Here is a 24688-nt window from a genome sequence, read left to right as displayed (position 1 = left end):
AAATCTACTTTACAATCTAGATCTTTTAGTATCTGTATAAACCACACAATTTCATTGCATGCTAGCGACAGGCTCCCATATTCTGCGTCACAGGATGAAGTTGCTACAAATCCTTGCTTCTTTGAACGCCATCCAATTATGGAATTGGCAAACATCACAACCATTCCACTTGTAGATTTTCTGGTAGTTATGCAGCTCCCCCAGTCTGCATCAACAAATACTTCTAGCCTCTCATCTTGTGTACTAGATATCTTTAAACATACACTTGATGTCCCCTTTAGATATCGAATAAGCCTTTTCAAACCACACCAATCGACAGTACTGGGTTTAGATACACGTTGGCTCAGAACATTTGTAGCACATGCAATGTCTGGCCTTGACCACTGGCTTAAATACAGCAATGATCCTATTTTTGAGTGATACAACTCAGGCTGATCAGATTCATCATCACATACTATCTGTGTGAAATCTGGTATCATGGGAGTTTGAACTGGTTTGCAGTTTTCCATGCCAAACTGCTCTATCAAATGATTAATTTTCTCTTTCTGGTTCAATAGGAAGCTTCCATCAGCTTCTCGCCTTACTTCTACTCCCAAGTAATTGCTTACAGGCCCCAAGGCTCTAAGCTTAAACCTCTTTTCCAGCTGACTAGTGAGCTTCTGGATTTCATCTGTGGAACTCCCTGCTACAAGCAAATCATCTACAAAGACTAAGAGCATTAGATATTTGTCGCCTGTCCCCTTGGTGTACAGGCATGGATCAGCCACACTCTTTTTAAAACCTAGTTTTATAAGGGCTTCATTTAAACACTGGTTCCAACATCTTCCACTTTGTTTGAGACCATAAACAGCCTTTTTTAAACGCCAGACTGCACCATTCCTCTCTTCAAAACCTGGGGGTTGTTTCATTAACACTTCATGGTCTAAATTTGCATGCAAATATGCAGCATCAACATCAAAATGGTGGACTGCTAGTTTTCTTACAGCAACAATGGAAAGCATTAAACGAAAAGTTTCACTCTTTACAGTGGGAGAAAACACTTCACCATAGCTCTCCCCTTTAATCTGAGTGAACCCTCTGGCTACTAATCTGGCTCTGAAACGTGGCTCCCCCGATGCAAGGGTTTTTCTTTTGTAGACCCACTTGCATGATACCACTCTGCCACCAGGTGGCGACACTATGACCTCAAACACTTTGTTACGTTTAAAAGAGTCCATTTCTTCTTTCATAGCTTGTTGCCACAAAGCACGTTCCCCAGGGGGTAAGTTTAAGACTTCATCATAACTTTGTGGCTCTACACAATTCATATTACATGCTCTCACTCCTAGGGTCAAACGCTGAGGAGGTACACCCTTGTTTGAATGCTGAGAGCGTCTAGGCAAAACTACTTCTTCCTGCTCTGTTATCTCTGGCTCTTCTTCCTCTACCTCAGGAGAAGAAGTATCATCTATTGCCACATCTTTTGGGGAAATCTGTGCCTCCTCCTCATCCTGCTCCTGTGTTGCCAATGGCTGAGAAGAAGCCTCCTCTCTTACTTGCAGGGGCAGTAGGCAATCTGGGTTTGCGTGGATCATGGTCCACCTGTCCTGGTCAGCAAAGTCTGCGCTTCGTGACAGAACCACGCATCCTGGGCGTAAATTGAAATGCCACCCTTTGCCATAGGACTGATATCCCACAAAACGCAGTCTCTGTGCTCTAGCACCCCCTTTTTGGCGCTGAGCTTTGGGGATATTTACATGTGCCCAAGAACCCCAATTATGGAGCATCGTCCACTCTGGTTCTTTCCCAAACAACACACGATAAGGAATATCCTTTATAGAGCTAGACCAGGTTCTATTTATCAGGAAGTTCGCTGTGAGGAGAGCTTCACCCCACAGTCTATGGTTGTGACCTAATCCTGCATCCACTAGCAGACAGTCCTTTACTGATTGTATTACAGCCCCACGTCTTTCACACAGACCATTTTCTGCAGGACTATAAGGGTTAGTTAAACGATGAGTGATCCCCTTACATCTCAACCATGCCCCAAACTGTTTATTCAAAAATTCCCCGCCCCTATCTGTTTGCAACTGCACAACACGGCGATTGAAGAGCCTTTCAGCTTGGGCAACCCATTCTCTGAATGTGGGGAAACACTCTGACTTCTGTTTTAGCAAAAACAGCCAACTAAAACGTGATTTATCATCTATTACCAGAAAAGCGTATCTGGCGCCCCCTTCAGTCTTCTGTGGAAAAGGGCCTATCACGTCACAATGGACAAGTTCTAAAACCTCTTTAGATACTCTGTCACTTTTAGAAGCCACAGGCTTCCTCTTAGATTTGGCCATTTTGCATACATTGCAGTCTAAGAAACAGTTACAGCTTTTTACTTTTAGGTTCTTGCACACCTTTTGCATTTAACCATCTTAAATGCTGCAACTAAATAATATGATCCTGGGGTGTTGTGATGGGTGTGTGTGTGTGTGTGTGTGTGTGTGTGTGTAGCTGTAATTGTCTTTATGTTTTGTTTTATGGGATGGCATTCAATTTTGTTGTACTATGTACAATGACAATAAAGTATCTATTCTATTCTATTGTGGATTTATATTTTAATTTTGTTCTGTGAACCGCGCAGGTTGTGATTTGATGCTTCTGCGCATGCACAAATACCAAACCCCGGAAGTAACCTGTACTTAAGGGTTCGGCGTGGGACGCAACCTAAAAAGACGCAACCTGAAGCGTCTGTAACCCGAGGTATGACTGTATATAAATTAAAGAAATAAATAAAAGCACTTAGATGTGTGTGTGGAGTCTCCTTCTTTGGAGGTCTTTAAGCAGAGGCTTGACAGGCATATGCCAATAATGCTTTGATGGTGTTTCCTGCTCGGCAGGGGGTTGGACTGGATGACCCTTGTGGTCTCTTCCAACTCTACGATTCTATGATTCTATGAGATCATCCCTCGCAGAAACAATAGCACCTCATGCATCCATGCTTTATTATTGCTCCTGATACCATCTAGTCAATCCTACATGACTTGACATTAACACTGGCCTTTCAAAGACTCTGGAAACTGGACTAAGCAGTGGAGAACTTGGAGACTGTGACTTGGGTGGGCAAAATTGAGTGAAATGCAGCTGGGGGGGAGGGTAATTCCTTCCTTCCCTCCTTCTTCGTCCTCCTCCTCCTCTGTCTCTCTCTTTCTCTCTCTCTCTCATTGAGTTCCCACACCTTCAGTAAAAAATTGTCTCAAAAAGGACAATTACAAAGCCATTACAGGCTCCCACCATTCATCCACTTAAACTCACATCCTCCCAAGGCTGTTCTTAGTCTGAAAAAAAAAGACTTTTCCACTGAGGAAAGATAGACAAGACTGTGTGTCAGACCTAGTTTGGGGCTGAGTGAGAATATAGGGCTCATGAGCTCCCCTGCACAACTGTTTAAGAATTAGTGCCTGAGTTTGATTTCCCCCTCTTCCCTCCCAGTCCCTTTCCCTTTGTGTGTTGTGGATTTGCTGATTTGCATTTAGATAGCAAGCTGGTTTGTATGGGATGTTAGGGGAGGGTAGTACCTCTCGTAGGGGACACATTGTGTTCTTTCTGGGATTGTTTGTCCCCCTTTGGTCCCCACCCTGCACTCAGCTTTCACCTGTGGCTTCTAGAAGCTGTTGGCATGCAACAACAGCCGGACTCCAGGAATGGGTTTGACTGACTGGCTAAACTGGGTGAGGTTAGCCGATGGGTATCAAACCCTTGGTGGGAATAGGGACTTGTTCTGCATGCAAGGACAGGCTCTGGTGGACTGAGAAGACGAGACCAGGAGTCGGTCCTATGGTTAAGATGGTGGTTTCTGCATGTGCTGTAGAAGGAAGTGAGCTCATCCACCTGGGAAGGGAGCCCATGTGGGAGAAGGACAACTCTGATCCTAAACCTCCGCTGCCTTGAGTGATATATTTGGGAGAAGAAAAGGCTAATCTGGAGTGGAATCCCTAAGACAGGTGGATGGCGCCTTGCGCACCTCCACCTGGCAACTACTGCAGCCAAGTTGGTGCCAAATGTATTGCTTTCTGTTCCTTTCAACCACATCAGCAAGGTCAAGAGGGGAGTCTTGTTGCTTGGGCAGCCCAGGACCTCCAGACACACTGCCCACGCCCCAGGGAGGTCACTTTGGTGCTTCTAATGCAGCCATTTGGAGGTGCACTCCATTGTCTCGAGACAGACGGATGCCAGCAAGGAAAGCCGCTCTGGTGAGTAACAAATTCTCAAAATTAAATTTTTTAAAAATCCATTTCAATTTTGTGATATGACAAACACTGACAGCCTTAATTTAAAGAACCACTGTTTAATGGAGTAATTAAATAAAAGGACCCTCTGGAAAATTCAGGGTTCATGTTCATCAGAATAGATGGAGAATTTGTGAAGGTTAGCAAGAGTTCAGAGTAATATTTGTGTAATTGTATTGTTCTTAGTTCCACTCAATATTGTAAACATGAGATAGCCAGCAACCCTACAGGAAAAGAAGTGGCCCCAGCCCAGTGGTGGAGCTTCATGCTCTGGCACCGGGGGTGGGGCTGGCGCCCATTCTGGGGGCGGGGTGCACCTGCCGGAGGGTATCAGGGTTGCGCCTCCCAGAGGGGTGGAGCATGCGTTCCAGGGCCGTGGCATGCCTCCTGGGGAGCTTCCCCAGGTTCTGGGGGCGGGGCGCGCATTTTGGGGGCGGGGCGGGTGCCCGTGATAGCGCCCCTTGGAACCTGCCGCTCAGGGCAGCCCACCCCTACCGCCCCTATTGTCCTACGCCCCTGCCTCAGCCCAGCATGACTTCGTCACCATACAGAAAATCATTTGGAGTCATGAGGATGTGGGCATTTTATCTTGGCATTTTTTTTAACCTTGTCCAGCTGAGGTTTCAACCTGTGAATTAGCCTTTTGGAGAAAGCGGGAGGGACGTAACCATGGAAGAAATTGCTGTCTTTGAAAAAGCAACTGCATAATTATATGGCTCAACTGCTCTCTTTTCTTGGTAGTGATGAACAGTGAAGTTCAGAACTGAGTCCCTCCATCCCCTGGATCATTTTGTTGGCTTTCCACCTGGCCTAGGGTGCGGGGCCCACACTCACCAGCCCCACTGAAAAGGCTCCTCATGAGGCTAGAGAAACATCGCCCTGCATGGCCCTTTCCACCTAGTCTAGGGGGCCTCAGCTAGACAAGGTTAAAAAAATGCCAAGATAAAATGCCCACATCCTCATGACGCCAAATTATTTTCTGTATGCTGATGAAGTTATGCACTCACCAGCCCCACTGCAGAGGCTCCTCATGAGGCTGGAAGAACATTGCCCGGCTGTGGGGCATGAAGGCAGCTGCCCGCACGGTCCTTTCCACCTGTCCTAGGGGGCTGGACCCACACTCACTAGTGTGGGGAGCGTGCGATAAAGAACACAGTGGGAGACAGAATGTATATCCGGTAGGTCGCCCAGAACAAAATCAGGCACCCCCTTTTATTGTAAATTTTCAGAACTATCAATGATTAACTAGAGGTGCATCCTTCATCCAATGACAATTGGACAGCTCCAAGAGAGGTGGTGCTCCTGGGTATGTATTGTGTTATTGAGAACCACACAACACTTTAAAAGATCCCTGCAGCCTCCTATAGTGGGATTGTAGGGATCAGAGGGATAAGAAATGCAGCAAAGTGCATTGTTACAGTAACTCACTCTAACAATATAAAAAAATTCCTCAGTAGCACCTTAAAGACCAACTAAGTTTATATTTTGGTATGAGCTTTCGTGTGCATGCACACTTCTTCAGATACACTAGAAACAGAAGTGTCAGACCCTATATATATACAGAGGGTGGTGGGGGTGGGTGGGAATGGGTGGTGGGCTGATGGGAGTGGTAAACCTGGAGATGGCTGTTAATGGCTGCTGATGGCTGCAATTAGTCCTGGGCTGAGGTGCTAAAGAGAGCTTGATCATGCATAATGAGATAAGAATCCGATGTCTCTATTCATCCCAGGTGCTTCCATGGTTTTAAGCTTGGTAATGATTTCCAATTCAGCAACTTCTCTTTCCAGTCTGTTCCTGAAATTTCTCTGTAATAAAACAGCTGCTTTGAGATCTTGTATAGAATGTCCTGGGAGATTGAAGTGTTCTCCTACTGGTTTTTCAGTCTTATGGTTCCTGATGTCAGATTTATGTCCATTTATCCTTTGGCGTAGGGTTTGGCCTGTTTGTCCAATATAGAGAGCTGAAGGGCACCGTTGGCATTTGATGGCATACACAATGTTAGAAGATGAGCAATTAAATAGTCCTGAGATGGTATGTTGGATGTTGTTGGGGCCAGTAATGATGTTGTCCGGGTGTATGTGGCAGCAAAGTTGGCATCTGGGTTTATTGCAGGCTCTGGTACCAGTGTCCATGTTAAGTCTGGTGGTTGTATTATTGTGGGTGAGGAGTTGTTTAAGATTGGGTGGCTGTCTGTAGGCAATGAAAGGTCTTCCTCCCAGAGCTTGAGAAAGGGAGCTGTCATTGTCCAGGAGAGGCTGTAGATCTCTGATTATGCGTTTTTAAAAATTTTTAATTTTTTTAATTTTTTAAAAATTTTTATTTTGCTTCGACTCAGACCAACACGGCTACCTACCTGTAACTCACTCTAACAATGACATTAACTGGGAGAGGGTCCCCATGGCAACCCTGCCTATGAATGGCCCATTGTGACTCTGCTTTTAAATAAGGCATTGACTTCACTGTCTACTTTATAGTCCCACAGGTGGAGAATAAAATAGGAAACCAGTTCAATGGCTCCTAAAAAGCCACCAGGTAAGTCCCTTCGGTTACTATTTTCTCTTCACAGAAACAGAGATTTGCTGACTTGATACGTTCCCTCCAGTACATTGTACTGAAGACACTTGACAGAGCTGAGATATTTCAGGCTGTAGCTCTATGTTTATTTTTATGCTGATCATATCATATCATATCCTATCATATGATCATATAATATTACTATACTCATGCTGTCTTTATATATAGATAAGAAGCCAGAGAAAGCTGAACCACCTCCAGCAGACAAGGCAGAAACAGAACCAGGTCTAGTTACAGGTAGGTAGCCGTGTTGGTCTGAAGCAAAATAAAAAAATTCCTTCAGTAGCACCTTAAGTTTTTATTTTGGTATGAGCTTTCGTGTGCATGCTCATACCAAAGTAAGAACCAGGTCTGTATGCTCAGGGGGAAGGAACAGTAAAGGAAAGCTATGATGGGGAGGACCAGAGTGAGGACAAGCATCTTCTATAGTCCCAGGGGATCCACCAAGTCCAACTGAAGAGTAATGAACTTGAGCTTGTGTCCATCTGCTGCTGGCAGTGAACAGCCCCAGCCTGAACTGAAAGCTGTCCTTGATGGGCCCTATCCACTGCTGCAGCCCCTTCCACTTACTTGATGGAGGGCAGCCAGATGAACTCCACAACCCCAATCTCCCTCTTGGACTACTGCAATGCGCTCTACATGGGGCTACCTTTGAAGGTGACCCGGAAACTACAACTAATCCAGAATGCGGCAGCTAGACTGGTGACTGGGAGCTGCCGCCGAGACCACATAACACAGGCCTTGAAAGATCTACATTGGTTCCCAGTACATTTCCAAGCACAGTTCAAAGTGTTGTTGCTGACCTTTAAAGCCCTAAATGGCCTCAGTCCATTATACCTGAAGGAGCGTCTCCATCCCCATCGTTCTGCCCGGACACTGAGGTCGAGTACCAAGGGCCTTCTGGCAGTTCCCTGTGGAACGCCCTCCCATTAGATGTCAAAGAGAAAAACAGCTACCAGATTTTTAGAAGACATCTGAAGGCGGCCCTGTTTAGGGAGGCTTTTAATGTTTAATAGATTATTTTATTTCATTTTTCTGTTGGAAGCCGCCCTTGTTCCAGGCCAGGGTAACAGTCACACAAGGGTGCCCAATCCACTCTGCTAGTTGAGGTTCAAAGATCTCAACCTGAAGTCTCTCCTCAGCTCTACCTTTGACTATAAGAACATTAAGCTTAGTGGGTAGAGTGGGACACTTAATCTTAGGGTCATGAGTTTGAGCCCCACATTGGGAAAAGATTCCTGCAGGGGGTTGGACTAGATGACCCTCGTAGTCCCTTCTGCCTTAGTCTATGATTCTATGAGAACATAGCAAGAGCTTGCTGGGTCAGACCAAGGTCTTTCTAGTCCCGGGGGATATCTCTATCATGCAGCGGGAAATTAATCAAGGCAGAGTCTTCTTCATGAACAAAATAAAACTTTTACTTGAGAAAATAAAGTTGCTCATAAACCGCATGGTTAAAGAGCATACACAGAGTGCTCATAGCAGCTATCAGACTCTTCACAGACGCACAGTCTTAGTTACCGATTTACTAGAGTCCCGGAGCCACTCTGTCTGCAACAACACAACACACACTCTGGCTGAGACACACACTGGCTCAGAGAGGCTGGCTACTTTTATAGGGAGAATGAGTCATCACTCAAGATGAGTCACGAGTCACAGTGACTTAGCAGTTTGCTGTTAACAGTCAGCAGTTAGTAGGCTTGAATGATTTTGTAGGCCTTACTGCTTCTGTTCTCAAGAACCTTTGTCCCATGACAGTCACTTCATGCTCCTGGGGCCTCCAGACAGGGAACATGGGCAGAAAAGTGTTCCTTCATCCACTTAACCTTCCAAGGGTCGGGTCCTCTGGCATTTCACAGTGCTGCAAACTCCCCCCCCCCCGATGGGTTTAGGAAGCTCACTGCCATATGTTGATCTAGATGGGTTGCCAGAGTTTATGGGGAATTTCTTGACAAAGAATGTTTTGATGGTGTTTCCTGCTTGGCAGGGGGTTGGACTGGATGGCCCTTGTGGTCTCTTCCAACTCTATGATTCTATGGGGTGGCACTGGGATGTTGTCTGTTGATGGCTAAAGCAGAATTTTCTTTCCTCCTGTCCATCAAGGAGAACTAACACAATTGGAGGAACGTGTGAAAAAATTCTTCGAATCTTCATATTCCCTGTATGTTGGTGCAGTGCTTGTGATTGTCTCCATTGTAGCGGCATCAATGCTGACCTATATGTGTAAGTTCCAGTCTTCCAGGGAAATATAAAGGGGTAATGGGCAGAATTACAATTCACTCTTGCTCGCTTCATTTCAGTGTAGACCTTTAAAAGGAAAGGATGGGTTCTGGTCTCCACTAAGCCCTTTCACTCTCCAATTTCAGTCGGTGAGATAAACATGTAATATACTCTCTCCCATTGAAACCAGTGGCACTGTAGGTTGTCCCTGCAGAAATGCTCTGTGTGTGTGTGTGTGTGCGCGCACACACACACACACATATATGAAGATATTGGGCTAAGGACTCTAAACTAGAACTTGAGGCTTGAAAATATGTCTTCCTGGTGGAGAAATTCTACCTTTACAAATTTTGGGAAGTACATTACATATTGGAACTTGTACCACAAAAGTCTCATTCTAAATGCAACCTAATCCCCTCCAAGTGGGTGCTGGGGGAAGAAGAGCTATTCTCCCACATGCGATGAACAACTTTTCCCATCATCACCTTTAGATGTTAAGGAAGTGAAAAGGAGAGCCGTATTTGAAGAAGGAACGAAAGAGATTCTCAAATATATAGAAGACACCTTTCCGGATCTTTTTGATGCAGATGGTAAGTCATATGTGACTTTTTGCCTGCTCAGGCGCTCCTTCCACCAAATGGGATTTCTTCTCATTGTTCAGTTGAGAGAAGTTGAAGAGGAATGGGTGGGTTGCCTCAAGCTCATCCTGTTCTTCTCCATAAGCATGGTTTGTCTATCTGATGTGTTGGTGGGAAAATATATTGATATATATTCAGTTTTGAGCGTCTCCTGGAAGAGGTGGGAATGACCTTTTTCAGTAGCCCTGGAGAGCCATTGCTAGTCAGCATAGACAATTCTCTCTCTTTTAAAAAAATAGAAATCCTTTATTAATATATTCAGTTAAAAGAAAATACATATAATCAAATAAAATAAACATACTCATATACGAAAAGAAAATACATACCATTATATCCTGACACTTGGTCAAATAATTACACTTTTAATTTTCATAAAGTAAGAAGAAAGAAAGAAGAAAAGAAAAGAAGAAGAAGAAAAAACATTGCATGATGTCCTTGTAGAACAGCTCACGACTTCCACCGCTTCTCCATACAGTAGTTATCTCAACATACATAAATGTTTCTTTTTATTTTTATCATCATTTTAATTTATTTTTTATTATAAAAAGGTAGTGTGGTTGCTGACCTTGAGCCAGACATCTTGGAGAGTGAAGTCAAATGGGCCTTAGAAAGCACTGCTAATAACAAGGCCAGTGGAAGTGGTGAAATTGTATTGGGGGAATTGGAGCTAGGAGAAAAATTGATGAAGGCAATAGGGAATATATATAAAAAGCAAGGATAGTGATCAATGGGAAATTAACGGAAGAAATAAAAATATCAAAAGGAACCAGACAGGGGTGCCCATTGTCGCCGATTTTGTTTATAATCGCCTTGGAAACATTAATGAATTGCATTAGGGGAGATGAAAAAATTGAAGTAATAAAATTTGGGAAAAATAGATAAAAGCCCAAGCATTCACCGATGATGTGATTATCACAACGGAGAAACCAATAGAATGTGTACCCAGGGCAATAGAAAAAAATGGAGAATTTGGGAAACTGGTGGGTTTTAAAATAAACTGTAAAAAGAGTGGACTATTAGTAATTTTTTTGAAAAAGATGAAAAAATTAAACCGCAGGAGAAAAAAATAAAATATTTGGGTATAAACATGACAGCAAAAAGTATTGATCTATTCCAAGAAAATTATGAAAGAATTTGGAAAGAAATTAAAAGAAAATTAGAAATGTGGGCCAAATTAAAATTATCATTGTTAGAAAGAATTTCGGTGATTAAAATGAGTATATTGCCTAAATTAATGTATTCATTTCAAAATCTACCAATTTTAGGAGGGGAAAAATATTTTAAAGATTGGCGGAAAGAAATAACAAAATTTATTTGGAATGGGAAAAGAGCTAGAATTAAATATAAAATAATGATTGATTCAAAAGAAAGAGGGGGATTCGGCCTACCAAATTAGAAATTTACCATGATGCTGGTTTGGATAAAGGATTGGATGGATTTGAAAAATAATTTGCTATTGGATTTGGAAGGAGCTGGACTGGGTTTTGGTTGGCATCTCTACATGTTAAAGGATAAAATGGAAAACCATAACATATTTATGAATAATATAATAAGGAAATCGTTATATAAAATTCGGGGAAAGCATCAGAAAACACTGGAACCTAAAACACCGTGGTGGGTGTCGCCATTTGAAATAATATCAGTTTAAAAAGTCAATATAGGTGTAAGATGGCCGATATATAAAGAATTACTAGAAGATATAGGAGGGGATTGGAAATTAAAAGAATACAAGGAGATCAAAAATTTATGTAATGTATGGCTACAATATTATCAAATCAGGCAACGATTTCAATTAGATAAAAAGGTGGGATTTGAGAAGGAAATGTCCAAATTTGGGGAAATTCTGTTAGAAGGGAAGGGAAAATATATTAAAAACTTATATGAATTGATACTAGAGTGGTAAACCAAAGATGAAATGATGAAAGATACAATGATTAAGTGGGCTAAAGACTTTGGGAGGGATATTACAATTGATAGATGGGAAAATTTGTGGAGGTGGGATTTGAAATATGTATCAAACTATGATTTAAAAGAAAACTTTTTTAAAATCCAATATAGATGGTATATGACACCCACAAAAGTAGCCAAAATGTATAAAGGAGTAAGAAATACATGCTGGAGGTGCCAAGAAGAACCGGGAACACAAATACATATCTGGTGGCAATGTAAAAAAATTAAAAGGTTCTGGGATGATATATACAATGAACTGAAAAATAAAATAAAATATCCCTTCAAAAAAGACGCTGAAATGTTCTTATTGGGATTATTAAGCAATGAAATAAAGGCAAAGGACAGATGTTTAGTCATGCATGCGACAGCGGCCAGCAGACTACTTGTTGCAATAAATTGGAAAAGTGAAAGAATACCAAAAAAAGGAGGAATTGGTGGGAAAGATAATAACATACCAAAATTTATTTATTAGAGCGGGCAGGGTAAAAGACATAAAGGAGGCAAGTTTAGAAAAAAGTTGGAGCTTGCTTAAACAATATCAAAAAAAAGACAGATAGAAAAAACCAATCTCTTGGCAGATATATAAAAGACACACAAAAAAAGACATTAAAGGAAGATAGGGAAAAGGTGTGTGTATATAAAGATAAAGAACAATGGCAGACCAGAGTATAAGGTGACTGGAAGTCAATTTCCTTTTTTTAAGAGGGGGGGGAACAGAGGGCTTAAGATCCTTAATTTTCTCTTATGTCTGTTTTAATTTTTTATAAATTTAAGGATCGGGATTCTCTTTTTTTCTTTCTTTTTCGTTTAGTGTTGTCAAGTATGTAATTTTGTAAAAATGATTTATAATTTTTTATTTATATATGATTTAAATATGATTTGAGTATGATTCCATTTTGATTTATTATGATTATGATTTAGTTTGATATCATTTGATGAATGTATGTTTCGATTTTGTGTGTTTTTTTGTATGTCTTTTTAAATGAAATAAAGTTTGTTTTAATTTTTTTAAAAAAAGAAAGCACTGCTAATAACAAGGCCAGTGGAAGTGATGATATTCCAGCTGAACTATTTAAAATTTTAAAAGATGATGCTGTTAAGGTGCTACACTCAATATGCCAGCAAATTTGGAAAACTCAGCAATGGCCAGAGGATTGGAGAAGATCAGTCTACATCCCAATTCCAAAGAAGGGCAGTGCCAAAGAATGCTCCAACTACCGCACAATTGCCCTCATTTCACACGCTAGCAAGGTTATGCTTAGAATTCTACAAGGCAGGCTTAGGCAGTATGTGGACCGAGAACTCCCAGAAGTGCAAGCTGGATTTCGAAGGGGCAGAGGAACCAGAGACCAAATAGCAAGCATGCGCTGGATTATGGAGAAAGCTAGAGAGTTCCAGAAAAACATCTACTTCTGCTTCATTGACTATGCAAAAGCCTTTGACTGTGTCGACCACAGCAAACTATGGCAAGTTCTTAAAGAAATGGGAGTGCCTGATCACCTCATCTGTCTCCTGAGAAATCTCTATGTGGGACAAGAAGCTACAGTTAGAACTGGATATGGAACAACTGATTGGTTCAAAATTGGGAAAGGAGTACGACAAGGTAGTTTATTGTCTCCCTGCTTATTTAACTTATATGCAGAATTCATCATGCGAAAAGCTGGACTAGATGAATCCCAAACCGGAATTAAGATTGCCGGAATAAATATCAACAACCTCAGGTATGCAGATGACACAACCTTGATGGCAGAAAGTGAGGAGGAATTAAAGAACCTTTTAATGAGGGTGAAAGAGGAGAGTGCAAAATATGGTCTGAAGCTCAACATAAAAAAAAAACCAAGATCATGGCCACTGGTCCCATCACCTCCTGGCAAATAGAAGGGGAAGAAATGGAGGCAGTGAGAGATTTTACCTTCTTGGGCTCCTTAATCACTGCAGATGGTGACAGCAGTCATGAAATTAAAAGACGCCTGCTTCTTGGGAGAAAAGCAATGACAAACCTAGACAGCATCTTAAAAAGCAGAGACATCACCTTGCCGACAAAGGTCCGTATAGTTAAAGCTATGGTTTTCCCAGTAGTGATGTATGGAAGTGAGAGCTGGACCATAAAGAAGGCTGATCGCTGAAGAATGGATGCTTTTGAATTATGGTGCTGGAGGAGACTCTTGAGAGTCCCATGGACTGCAAGAAGATCAAACCTCTCCATTCTGAAGGAAATCAGCCCTGAGTGCTCACTGGAAGGACAGATCCTGAAGCTGAGGCTCCAAGACTTTGGCCACCTCATGAGAAGAGAAGACTCCCTGGAAAAGACCCTGATGTTGGGAAAGATTGAGGGCACTAGGAGAAGGGGACGACAGAGGACAAGATGGTTGGACAGTGTTCTCAAAGCTATGAACATGAGTTTGACCAAACTGCGGGAGGCAGTGCAAGACAGGAGTGCCTGGCGTGCTATGGTCCATGGGGTCACGAAGAGTCGGACACGACTAAACAACAACAACATTATAAATATTCAGAATATCCCATTTTCCAATCCCTGCAAGGTTATTCTAAACACAACCAGGTTTTTGCTCCCAGACCTTGTTTTCCTATATATTCATTTAGACACTCCCATTGTTTTTTAATTTAGATTTTAGATTTTTGATAAATTACGTCTGTCAATTTTGCCAATTCTAAATATTCACATAATTTATCAATCCACTCTCCTTTTGTTGGAATATTTATACTTTTCCATTTGTTCGCTATTAAAAGTCTCGCAGCTGTTGATGCATACATGAAGATATTTACTTTTTCACTAGGTATATTGTTATTTAAGATGCCCAATAAATACATTTCTGCTTTCTTAAAAAACGATATTTTTAGTAATTTTTAAATCTCTTCATGAATTAGATCCCAGAACATTTTAATCATTGGACGTGTCCACCATATATGAAATAAACTACCAGTCATACCAGTGCACCTCCAACATTTGTTACTAAATGAATTATTCATTTTCGCCAGTTTTTCCGGTACCAAGTACCCGTACCATCTATGGTTCATCTTCATGTAGTTTTCTCTTAACGTGGAACAAGCAGTGAAATTTATATCTTTTAACCAATTCCCCCCCCCCCCCAATTTTCGTATGGGTATTTCATACCCCAGGTCTTGTTCCCATTTTAATATCCATTTCCCCTTTATGTCTTCCTCTTGGTCTGTACTTCCTAATAATTTATACAATTTGGCTAACATCTTTTTCATTATTATGGAGTACTTCTTTTTCAAATTTAGTTATTTTATTTCCAGTTTCCCTGGTTTTTATATCTTTTTCATATGATGCTTTCAGTTGGAAAAATTCCAACCAGCTTATCCCCGTTGTTCTAAGCTCCTCATAATCCTTTAAAGGATGTTCCCATTCTTAACTTCTGTCACTTCTCTGTAGGTTGGCCAGGGTTTTTTCCTTTTAAGTTTCAGCGTAGAGTTTGCCTCTACTGGGGATACCCATCCGGGTGTTTTATCTATGGTTTTTTCTTTGGTTCTTTCCCAGACCTCAAGCAGGGCTTTCCTTAAAATATGATTTTTAAACCCTTTGTGTATTTGAACTTTTCCATACATCAGGTAGCCATGCCACCCGAATATTTTATCCCAACCCTCTAAACTCAAAATTTCCGTATTTTTTAGGAGTATCCCGCATAGACAATTCTCATCTAGATTAATGAATGGTCTGATTATAAGGCAGCTTCCTAGGTTCCTATATATGAAAAGTAAATTTTAGATAGTGAGAAACATGGCTTTTCGGTATCTGTACATGGCTGTTTGATATCCTCCCGACTTAAATTGTTGCATCTCTCTTAGATATCACAAAAATCAAGAAAGCTGAGAATCTATCTTTGGCAATAGCTGAAGAGAAAAGGAAAATCAGTGAAATACGGCAGGCTATTAGTAAGTTACTCAGAAACCACTTTTATTGGTCGAGGTCAAGGTGCCAGATATTTTGATGCAATAGGCGATTTCTGAACCATTGTGATGGACTTCTCTTTTCCATTACAGGCTAATAATAATAATAATTAATTTTTATTTATACCTCGCCCTCCCCAGTCAGAACCGGGCTCAGGGCGGCACACACCAATAAAATTACAATAAAACATAAAAAGCAATTACTGTAATTAAAATACAGATTAAAATACAGTATTAAAATTTAAAATGCAGCCTCATTTTGAGTAGTCAATTTAAGCCACGAGGGAGGGAAACCGCAGGGGTCAGACTAAGTCCAACCCAAAGGCCAGGCGGAACAGCTCTGTCTTGCAGGCCCTGCGGAAAGATGACAAATCCCGCAGGGCCTTGGTCTCCTGTGAAAGAGCGTTCCACCAAGTTGGGGCCAATACTGAAAAAGCCCTGGCCCTAGTTGAGGCCAATCTAGACACCTTATGGCTCGGGATCTCCATAATATTGTTGTTTGTGGACCTTAAGGTCCTCCACGGGGCATACCAGGAGAGGCGGTCCCGTAGGTACGAGGGTCCCAAGCCGCAAGGGTCCCAAGGCTAGAATGACCCATTCCTGTGCCAATCCCGTTCTGAAATATCAGTCAGATTAGCGCACCTGGAAACATAGAATGGGTAGCTCTCTTCAGGTGTTTTAAGTGAGTGCATGTGCACCAACTGCAGGTCAAGCACGAGGGAAGCCTCATCTAGAGCATATTGCAGTAATCCAGTCTTGAGCTGAGCAAATTATGAACTGTTGTGGGAAGGAATCCTGGTCCAGGAATGACCTGTTGAACCAGCTGCAGTTGGTAAAAGCAACTTCTAACCATTGGGGCATCTACCATGGCCCTCTCCTCTACCTTCCCCCAAAAGGGAACATTGGCAACAGCCCATAGCTGTTCCAATCCAAAGGGTTCAGAGTTGCTTTCTTTAGGAGTGGTCACACCACTGCTTCCTTCAATGCAGCAGGGACCACCCCCTCATGCAGCAACGCATTAACCACAATCTGGACCCAGCCAGTCAGCCCCCTCTGATAGATTTGATAAGCCAGGAGGGATTGGAGTTGAGGGGCCGTGTGGTTGGATGCATTGCTGCCAGTACTTTGTTCACGTCAGCTAATTGCATAACTGACCCCACAAAACATCCTCTCTAGAGGCACTGGGTTCTTCAACTGGAGATGCAACATTTGGGGAAACCAATGCACTCTGAAGTTGATCCACTTTATCCTTTAAATGCATAGCCAGTGGGTCCTAGTGGGTCTTTGAGGACAATGCTAGATTTTCTTCAGTGGGGGTGGTTACCCCACCCAAGCAGCTCCCGAAGTTCCCCCTAATATCAGTGTTTTAAACTCTGCAGAGTCCTACAAGCTGGCTTCTCCTAAAACCTCACTTGTCCTTTCTCTCTTTTTATTCCTCACACATTCTGGGCATTGCTCAAAGCTGACGTTGAGCAGAGGTTACGTGAGGATTGGATTGTTTGGCATGGAACCCTATATCTATTTGACTACATTGCCAACCCAAGGACTTGGAAAAAGTGCATACAATACTGCGAAGGGATGAACTACAATACAAAATTGATATGTATTGAAGATGATGAGGAGGAGGTGAGCAGATCATGGGATAAATTCTTCAGAGACAATGGAGGAGTGTGGCTTTGGGGATAGATTTCAGCATCTGCTGTGGTTGTAGAGACTGGTAAGGGACAGACATGTTTTGTTGCAGCTCTGGCATTATATGTAACCATGAGAAATAAAATGGGTTGGGTGAAGACCTATGCTCGACATCTTGTTTACAATGGCCCTACTCCAGGAGGATCGATGTTTGTCTTTCAGTACCAGCGTGACCAGGCCCTGAGGGTTGAGATGTACTTTCAGCCAAAGGTTACAAGCTTGTATCCAGACTCTGGCCTCCACACAGATCATACCTGTTTCTAGTCGCAGAGCGGCATTTGACAAGCAAGGGGGCATTTGAAGAGCTGCTCTAATGAACTTTGACTGGACCCTTTCAAGTAGGGTCAGATTTGGTGGAGGAGCACATAGTTGAGCCCCGTAGAGCAATTGAGACATCACTTTTGCCTCAAAGAGTTTTAGGGCCGCAGGTATATAATGTGCACCATTGGATCCTTAAAAACTTAAAATCGCTGAGGAGGACATATGGGCTACGGCCGCTACATGTGTTATGTTGGCTTTCCTTAGCCCTTTATCATTGAATACTACCGTATGCCCAGGTATTTTATACAATGGAGTTGCTCAATTTTCCATCCATTTATACTCCATGGTTGTATCTTAGGGCGTTTGGCAAAAGTCGTTACTTTTGTCTTTTGGTAATTAATGATAAGATGGGCCTCTTGGCAGTATTCAACTATAGACCGTAGAGCCCGTTGTAACCCAACTGGAGTCCAGGATAAGATCAGGGGATCGTCCGCATATAGGAGAATGGAAATTGTCCTATCTGCCAATTTGGGTGGATGGAATTCTGGTCTCAATAGTTTGGATATAATATCATTTATATAATAATTAAACAGTTACCTGGCGCGACAGATGGCCCTGATGGGAGCAGCGAACCATAAGGCTTGTGTTCATATATAGCAGTCGTATAAGGTGGAAGACGCGGGGATCAATTGATGAGGATTCCATCTTTTTCCAGAGCTTAATTTGCGAGATGGAATCAAAAGCAGTTTTTTGATTTATAAAGGCCGCATAAAGCGAGGAGGATTTGTTGGCTGAATATTTCTCAATAAGGTGTTGTAAAACTAGGCAATGGTACGTTGTTGCTCGCCCTTTTTGGAAACCTGCCTGTTCATCAGCAATTTGGGACTCTGCCTCAAGCCAATCTTGTAATTTGTCTTTGAGATGTAAAACATACAATTTACTAACAATATTGAGTAGGCTGATTGGCCTATAATTTCCTGGATCGGACTTACTCTCTTTTTTGTATATGGGAATTATAACGGCCACCCCCCCCGTCTTTTGGAATATGTCCTGTGCTATCAATATACGTGAATAATGATGCTAATACAGGGCACCACCACTCTTTGTTCTCCTTAATCAACTCAAGAGGGATTAAATCACCGCCTGGCACCTTCCCTACCTGAGATTTAGCCGATAAGGAGTCTATGTCTGGCATAGTAACTGGATTCCAATTTGGAAGTCCTTTCAGATGCAGAGCATCAGAGGTCTCAACGAAATCTGGATCAGCATACATTTGCCTGAAGTGGTGTTCCCATCTGTCGGGGGTAATATATATTTCTGAGGTTAGGTGTCTTCTCCTGATGTTAGATGCAATTTGCCAGAATAGTGTCAAATTTTTAAGCTTGGCGGCTTGGATAAGATGGGTCCATGAATCCATCAATGCCTCCTTCTTTTTCTGTTTCAGGATATTTTTGTACCATTTTTTGAGCTCGTATATTTGTACTAAATCCATATTTGATGTTATTGATTCATTAGCTTTAAAGTTTGAATATGGCAACATAATGGCATCTTTAGCCTTAACGCAGTCTTTATCGAACCATGGTCAGGATACGGAAACATCATTTTTTGCGGTAGATTGGGCATCGCGGTCCAAATGGGGGTAGCAATTCCCGAATCAGGTTTTCCTAGGACCTTACTGGATTATATTCTGAATCTGGTATAATCAATTGCTGTCTTAGCCTGGTAAGGGATTTGTTGGCTAGGACCTGCTTTAACTGGAGGTCTAAATTTGTAGCCCGCGTGATCAGGTTTAATTTATTAGTTATCATTGCTAGACATAAACCTGCAAAATTTGCTTTTGTATCTTTAAAGCTTCTAATAAGGGGCATGTGAATCGGATCCTGGTCCCCATCTGGGGGGAGTAGTTGATATTTGTTATACAATACGTCATCGGACTTCGCCATCCAAGAGTTAAAATCTCCCCCAATAATACTTGTGAGCCAGGTGAGGTCAGAATTAGATCTGCAATATATTGTTCCAATTTGTCCCAGGTTGACTTGATTTTGTCCATGAGGTATTGAGGAGGTAAATATACATTTATTATTAACAGGGAATACGGCTGTTGTTGTAAGCAAATGGCTGGTGCCAGTTGTTGGCATGCAGGTAGAGGGATAATATTGGCATGTAATGTAGTGGAGACCAGGGTTATCAGGCCTCCTTTAGGCCTACCATGGCTGATCCCTGCTTGGGCCCGAACTCCATACGATATAAATCCACTTAGGTGTACATCCTCCGTGGCCCTGGTTTCTTGCAAAAGAATCATGTCAAATTTTGATAGGAAATAGGTACAGTCAGCGTTCCTGGTCCTATTCCAACCTGCCATATTCCACGATGCAAGTCGGAGGATGTGCCGGTCTGCAGACTGTCAATTACTTGCAATGGTGACTTTGGGGGCAGGTAGACTTCTACTGTGGGTCCCACTCAATTGATGCCTCCCATACAAATATACATACATACATACATATATAAGGGTCTAAGATTTACTGCGTCTCCTTGTCTCCTTGATGTTTGGTGCTGCATAAGATGGACATTCCTCAACCCGTGCGTCGAGTGACAGCGTCCGGAGTGTCACAGCAGGGGCTACTTCGGTTTCCCATGCGCTGGGCGTCTTTTGCCGGTCAGACGCTGCAAGGGGAAACTGGTGCACCGTGCGCTGGGTACCCACTCCTGATTAGGTACAGCAGGGTGTGGATCCAGGGGGTCATCTCAGGCACTTTCACCGGATGGAATGGATACCTCACCACCTAGGAATGAAGAGGGTCTCGTCTCCCTTCCTTCAAGGATTCACTCAGGGACTCGCTAGCGTCAGGCTGGAACCATCGTGTCAGGCTCCGCAAGGCTACACGCTCTTCGCTCGAGTGATTTCCTGTAGATAAAAAAACAAAGGAGGGGGGGGGGAGAGAGAGATTGTCCTTGTAGCTGCCGCTGCTGTTTTAGAACTTCTTGCTGGTTAGTCCACCACCAAACTCTCCGAGGTAGTGAGTCCCACGTATTGGACATTGAGGTGTGTCTGGCACACAGAAGTCATCTCTGGGATGTAGCAGCAGTTAGTTGAGAAGTCATCTCTGGGATATAGCAGCAGTGCCTTACAGCAGTCTTTGCCGAATTTCACATGGCTTGCAACAGGATTCCACGTCTGGCCCATCTTTCAGGATCTCCCCGTGGTTTCTCTTTCCTTCCACAGAACTTCATGCATGTGCAGGGTTAAGGAGGGGTCCTTTAAATCCGTATTTGCCTCCCATCCAGCTGCCGACGGCTGAGTTCTGCTAGGATACTGAAGCCTGTTTTTCAAATTATGCAAAGTCTTGTGGTTTCTAGAAGAAGAAAAAACTTACAGCTGCTTTGTAGCAACGGGCTGTTTCCGTGAGACATAATTTTTTTTAAAGTCAAAGCATTTAGAGCAGTAGTGTTTTTGTAAGCTGAAACGTGGACCTCCAAAGCATAACATCTTTTTCTCCCTACTTTCACAGCAACGGTCTTGGTCACACAATGTCACACAATAGAATGTCCGAAATGGCAACACCAGCCAGGCACAGCCACAGTCTCTAAGTGCAGGTTGCAGGAGAAAGCAAGTTGTGTAAATACAAATCATGCAGAATCGCTTGTGTAACCAAATAAGGGGGGTTACGCCACACATCTCTGCCGGAGGTTTGAGAGACTGCTTGAGATTTTTCGCAGCCTGTCTTCCAATGGTAGTGTTAGATTCAAACAGACAATGTCTTTACACACAAATCTCCATTCAGTATAACTTCCTTCTACCTTATCCTGAATTCTTTAGTTGATAAACATTCATTTCATTAAAATATGCAGTTCTACAAATTTTCCAACGTTGCTGTCACAAAAACATATGAAATGGGGTTGCAGGTAGGAGGGTAAAACCCTTTAAACGTAGTTTGCTTTTAGAAGGACTCAAATGTCTCTTTTTTTCCCCATTCTTGTAAGTTTCCCCCAAAACTAAAGTCTGCACAGTTCCAACAGGACTTGGGGAAAAGATGTTAATTGTTCAAATAAAATCTATTGTCTCTTGCGTTGTGAACTACTTAAGTACATGATTTTTTCTTTCTTTTCTTTTCCTTTGAAGCCAGCTGAAGCATATGAAAACATTTTCTGAGCACCGTTACTGGCATTTTGTCAGTTTCCTGTGGGGGTGGGTAGCCTCATTTCTAGTGTGGTGAATAGCATTTTAAAGGTTGCAGAGATGATTTTTCTGAACCAATCCTCCGCTGTCTGTTTGTACAGCCCTTTTAGGCATAAAATCAGTCTGATGCTTCTTTTGGCTTTTTGGTGCTGTTTCAAGGATATTTAAAAACAGAGTACTGGGTGCCTATGTTTATAACAAAGTCCAGATGCAGGTAACTCTTAAGTCACCTTGACCATGGCTCCTTGCCATGCCTGCCAAACCGACGAACTCTCTTCTGCTGGGACCCCCTTGTCCCATCTTTCTCCAAACACTCTTCCTTCCTCTTTTACATTGACCGAGACATCTCCGTCCTAGCAACTGACCTTCACCAGTGACCTTTGAACCCCTTCTGGTTCCTCACTGGTCCTTGAGCCATTATTTGTTGCTGTTTAACCACTGCCTTCCTCTTCATCTTCTTTCTCAAAATGCCTTTCTTCTCTCTGGGGTGAGGATACTGGTTTGCACACCCCCTTTTTCTCTGGACTTGTTGTTGGCAGGACTTGTAAATTAAATTTCTTTTATGGCATTATGAATTTATCTATCATGAATTCTAGGGAAATCACATTTTTCCCTCCTCTTGACCATACTCCTCCCATTTATGGCCCTGTAAAGTATCCCCTCATTCACAGCACGCACTGCAAACTTTGCCACACATACCATGCATTGGACACTTTACCACACTCTACCTCCCTGTTTTTCCTTGTTTCCTAAGTATCTGTTTGTCAGGGGACCTCCTCCCTACTGACTACTAACATACACATTTTCCTCCTCCCTTTTGCCTTTTACCCAAAGCGCCTGGTTCCCCAGTTGACCTCTGATTAACTGAGTACTACCAACACGCTGGAGATGTGATCAGGATCTCCCTTCCCCTCATTAAAGGGGGCCAATTCCCTTCAAGGTACCTTTTCCCTTTCTACTTACCCCAGCCGGCTTTTCCTGTTCTTCCCTTCCAACCTCGGTCCTTTTGCCTCTTCGTCCAGGGCATGGAAACTCAAGGGCCACCTCTGATCCTCCGGAAAAAGTCTGCCGGTGTGCACCAGACCAGAGGCGCCGTTAGGAATCTGCGCCCTGTCCAGTGGGGCAAAAGGGGACTGCCTCTGGTTCAGGGAAATGCCCTCATCCGAGTCACGCTTGCACCAGAAATGTAAGGTCACCAGAAATGTAATATGGATGATTGGCTTCCCAAACTGACCAGACGAAATCTCAGGCAGTTGTACATATTATAAAACAGATTTATTAAAACATTTATTGCAATAAATGGTGGCAGTGAGAATGAGTTTCTCATTCTGCCCGACCCATGGGCATACACAGAGTGCTTTTATACCTTTTTTGACAGAGTGAAGTGAAGATCAGCCTTTCTGCAGTACTTCATCAACCAATCAAGAGAGAGCACCCCAAGATGCAAAGTCACCCGCCCAACTCTACTAGGTGGCGTTATGTACCTGGTACCTTCATACACGTGTCTATCTGGAATTTTACAGGCACAATTGTGGTTGTGCTCTACTTAGAATTTGCGGTGGGCTGCATCCTCTTGCTCTTGTGGTTTATGCTAGAATTTCTTAGAAGTGCTGTGTGTGGTTAGATCTTTGCATTAGATGTGCAAACATGCTGTGCCTGTGTGCAAAGTGCTGTCTAATTTACTTTCTATCAGAGGCAGAGAGATTTAGAAAAGCACTCTGTGTATGCCCATGGGTCGGGCAGAATGAGGAATGGTTTTTTCCCTACTGCTCCATATTGTTTTGCCGACAAACCAATAATAAAAATTGTTCAACTGCCTGAGATTTCGTCTGGTCAATTTGGGAAGCCAGTCATCCACCTTACATCTTAACGATTGGGATTTCGTCATTTGTGTGGAGCTCGGTTTTTTCCGGATCCACAAGGGCCGGGGTATCAGCCTCTAGTAAATTTATGGGGGTAGGAATCGATTCGAATTCCATTTCAGAATCAGAATTCGAACCCTCAATTGGAATGGCATGGTCTGAATTAGCGGGTATCCCTTTAATTAAATTTACCAGCCTGCTTTTCAGCTGAGACAGTTCATCATGTTTAGATAAATGGCAGTCTGCCAACTCTGTGGAAGATGAGATTGCAGCCTTTGTAGAAGGTTGATTTGCCAGTGGTCTTGGTTTTTTGAAGTTGGCTGTCTGCCTAATCAGAGCCCTTATGCGATTATGATGAACACTCTGTGTACTGAAATCCTATGCCTATATTTCATTCTCTCTGCATCTTGCATAATCAGATTCAGAATTCTCTTGGCATTGAATGTAAGCGACAGTCTAATAAAACTTTTGTAGGAAGGCAAATAATGATAGACCACTAACTCCTGAGAGACGGACGATATCCCCAATGGCTGGCTTAAATATTTAGAAATCAGCCATTTGTTTGTCCAACAGTATGAATCTGTAGCCGGAAGAGTAAGTAATACTCTATTTTGCTGTAACGTTAACTCCATTTTGTCTTCCTTGTCCCCCTTATCTAGACTTTCTTCTTTTCTGTGTTGTAGGCCTTTGCTACAAACGTACTGAAGCCCAGACCGACCAATTATTTTATTGGAGTTTCCCTGAGAGGCACAGAATGGCGCTGCTATCAAAAGGGGTTTATCAATAGGGAACCGTAAGTCCAAACTCCTCATCATCTGGGAACTTTCATAACCAATAAGTATCTGTAGAGAGCCAAGATGTTTGTGTGTTTATATTTTTCTTTATTATAATGATTTAATTTATAGACCAATTAGTTTCCAGAGAGCTTCAAAGTGGTTTACAAAACATAAAAAACTATTGCACATGGTTAAAACAGAAAAGTACAAAATGCAGGGGCAGGAAAGGTATGATTAAATGAGCCTCTCACACCACCTTTGTTGCCCAGCTGCAACACAACAACCCTTGCAGGCAACCAGTGGGATTTATTCTCTGGCTGTTGCTGCCACCACCCTTCCACTTCCTCCA

At 42.6% G+C, this 24688-nt stretch overlaps 1 protein-coding gene across 2 annotated transcripts in view; it reads left to right on the top strand.

Annotated features, from left to right (window-relative positions):
- Positions 1-4206: 4206 nt before the first annotated feature.
- LOC148687419 (uncharacterized) overlaps positions 4207-24688 on the top strand; it is a 110154-nt gene continuing 89672 nt past the window's right edge. The window contains exons 1-4 of one of the 2 annotated variants that reach the window (XM_088660695.1): positions 4207-4223; positions 6734-6791; positions 7002-7070; positions 8937-9056. In XM_088660695.1, the coding sequence (XP_088516821.1) occupies positions 6770-6791; positions 7002-7070; positions 8937-9056 (211 nt within the window). In that variant the 5' untranslated portion in view covers positions 4207-4223; positions 6734-6769. Of the gene's footprint in view, positions 4224-6733; positions 6792-7001; positions 7071-8936; positions 9057-24688 lie in introns of those variants that run through there. The other variant, XM_088660697.1, reaches the window with a different exon arrangement.

Source organism: Zootoca vivipara, chromosome Z1 (assembly GCF_965207765.1).
Source record: "Zootoca vivipara chromosome Z1, rZooViv2.hap1.1, whole genome shotgun sequence".
Lineage (NCBI taxonomy): Eukaryota > Metazoa > Chordata > Lepidosauria > Squamata > Lacertidae > Zootoca > Zootoca vivipara.
The sequence above is the reverse complement of the archived record's forward strand: the minus strand, read 5'-3'. Positions and strand labels throughout refer to the sequence as shown.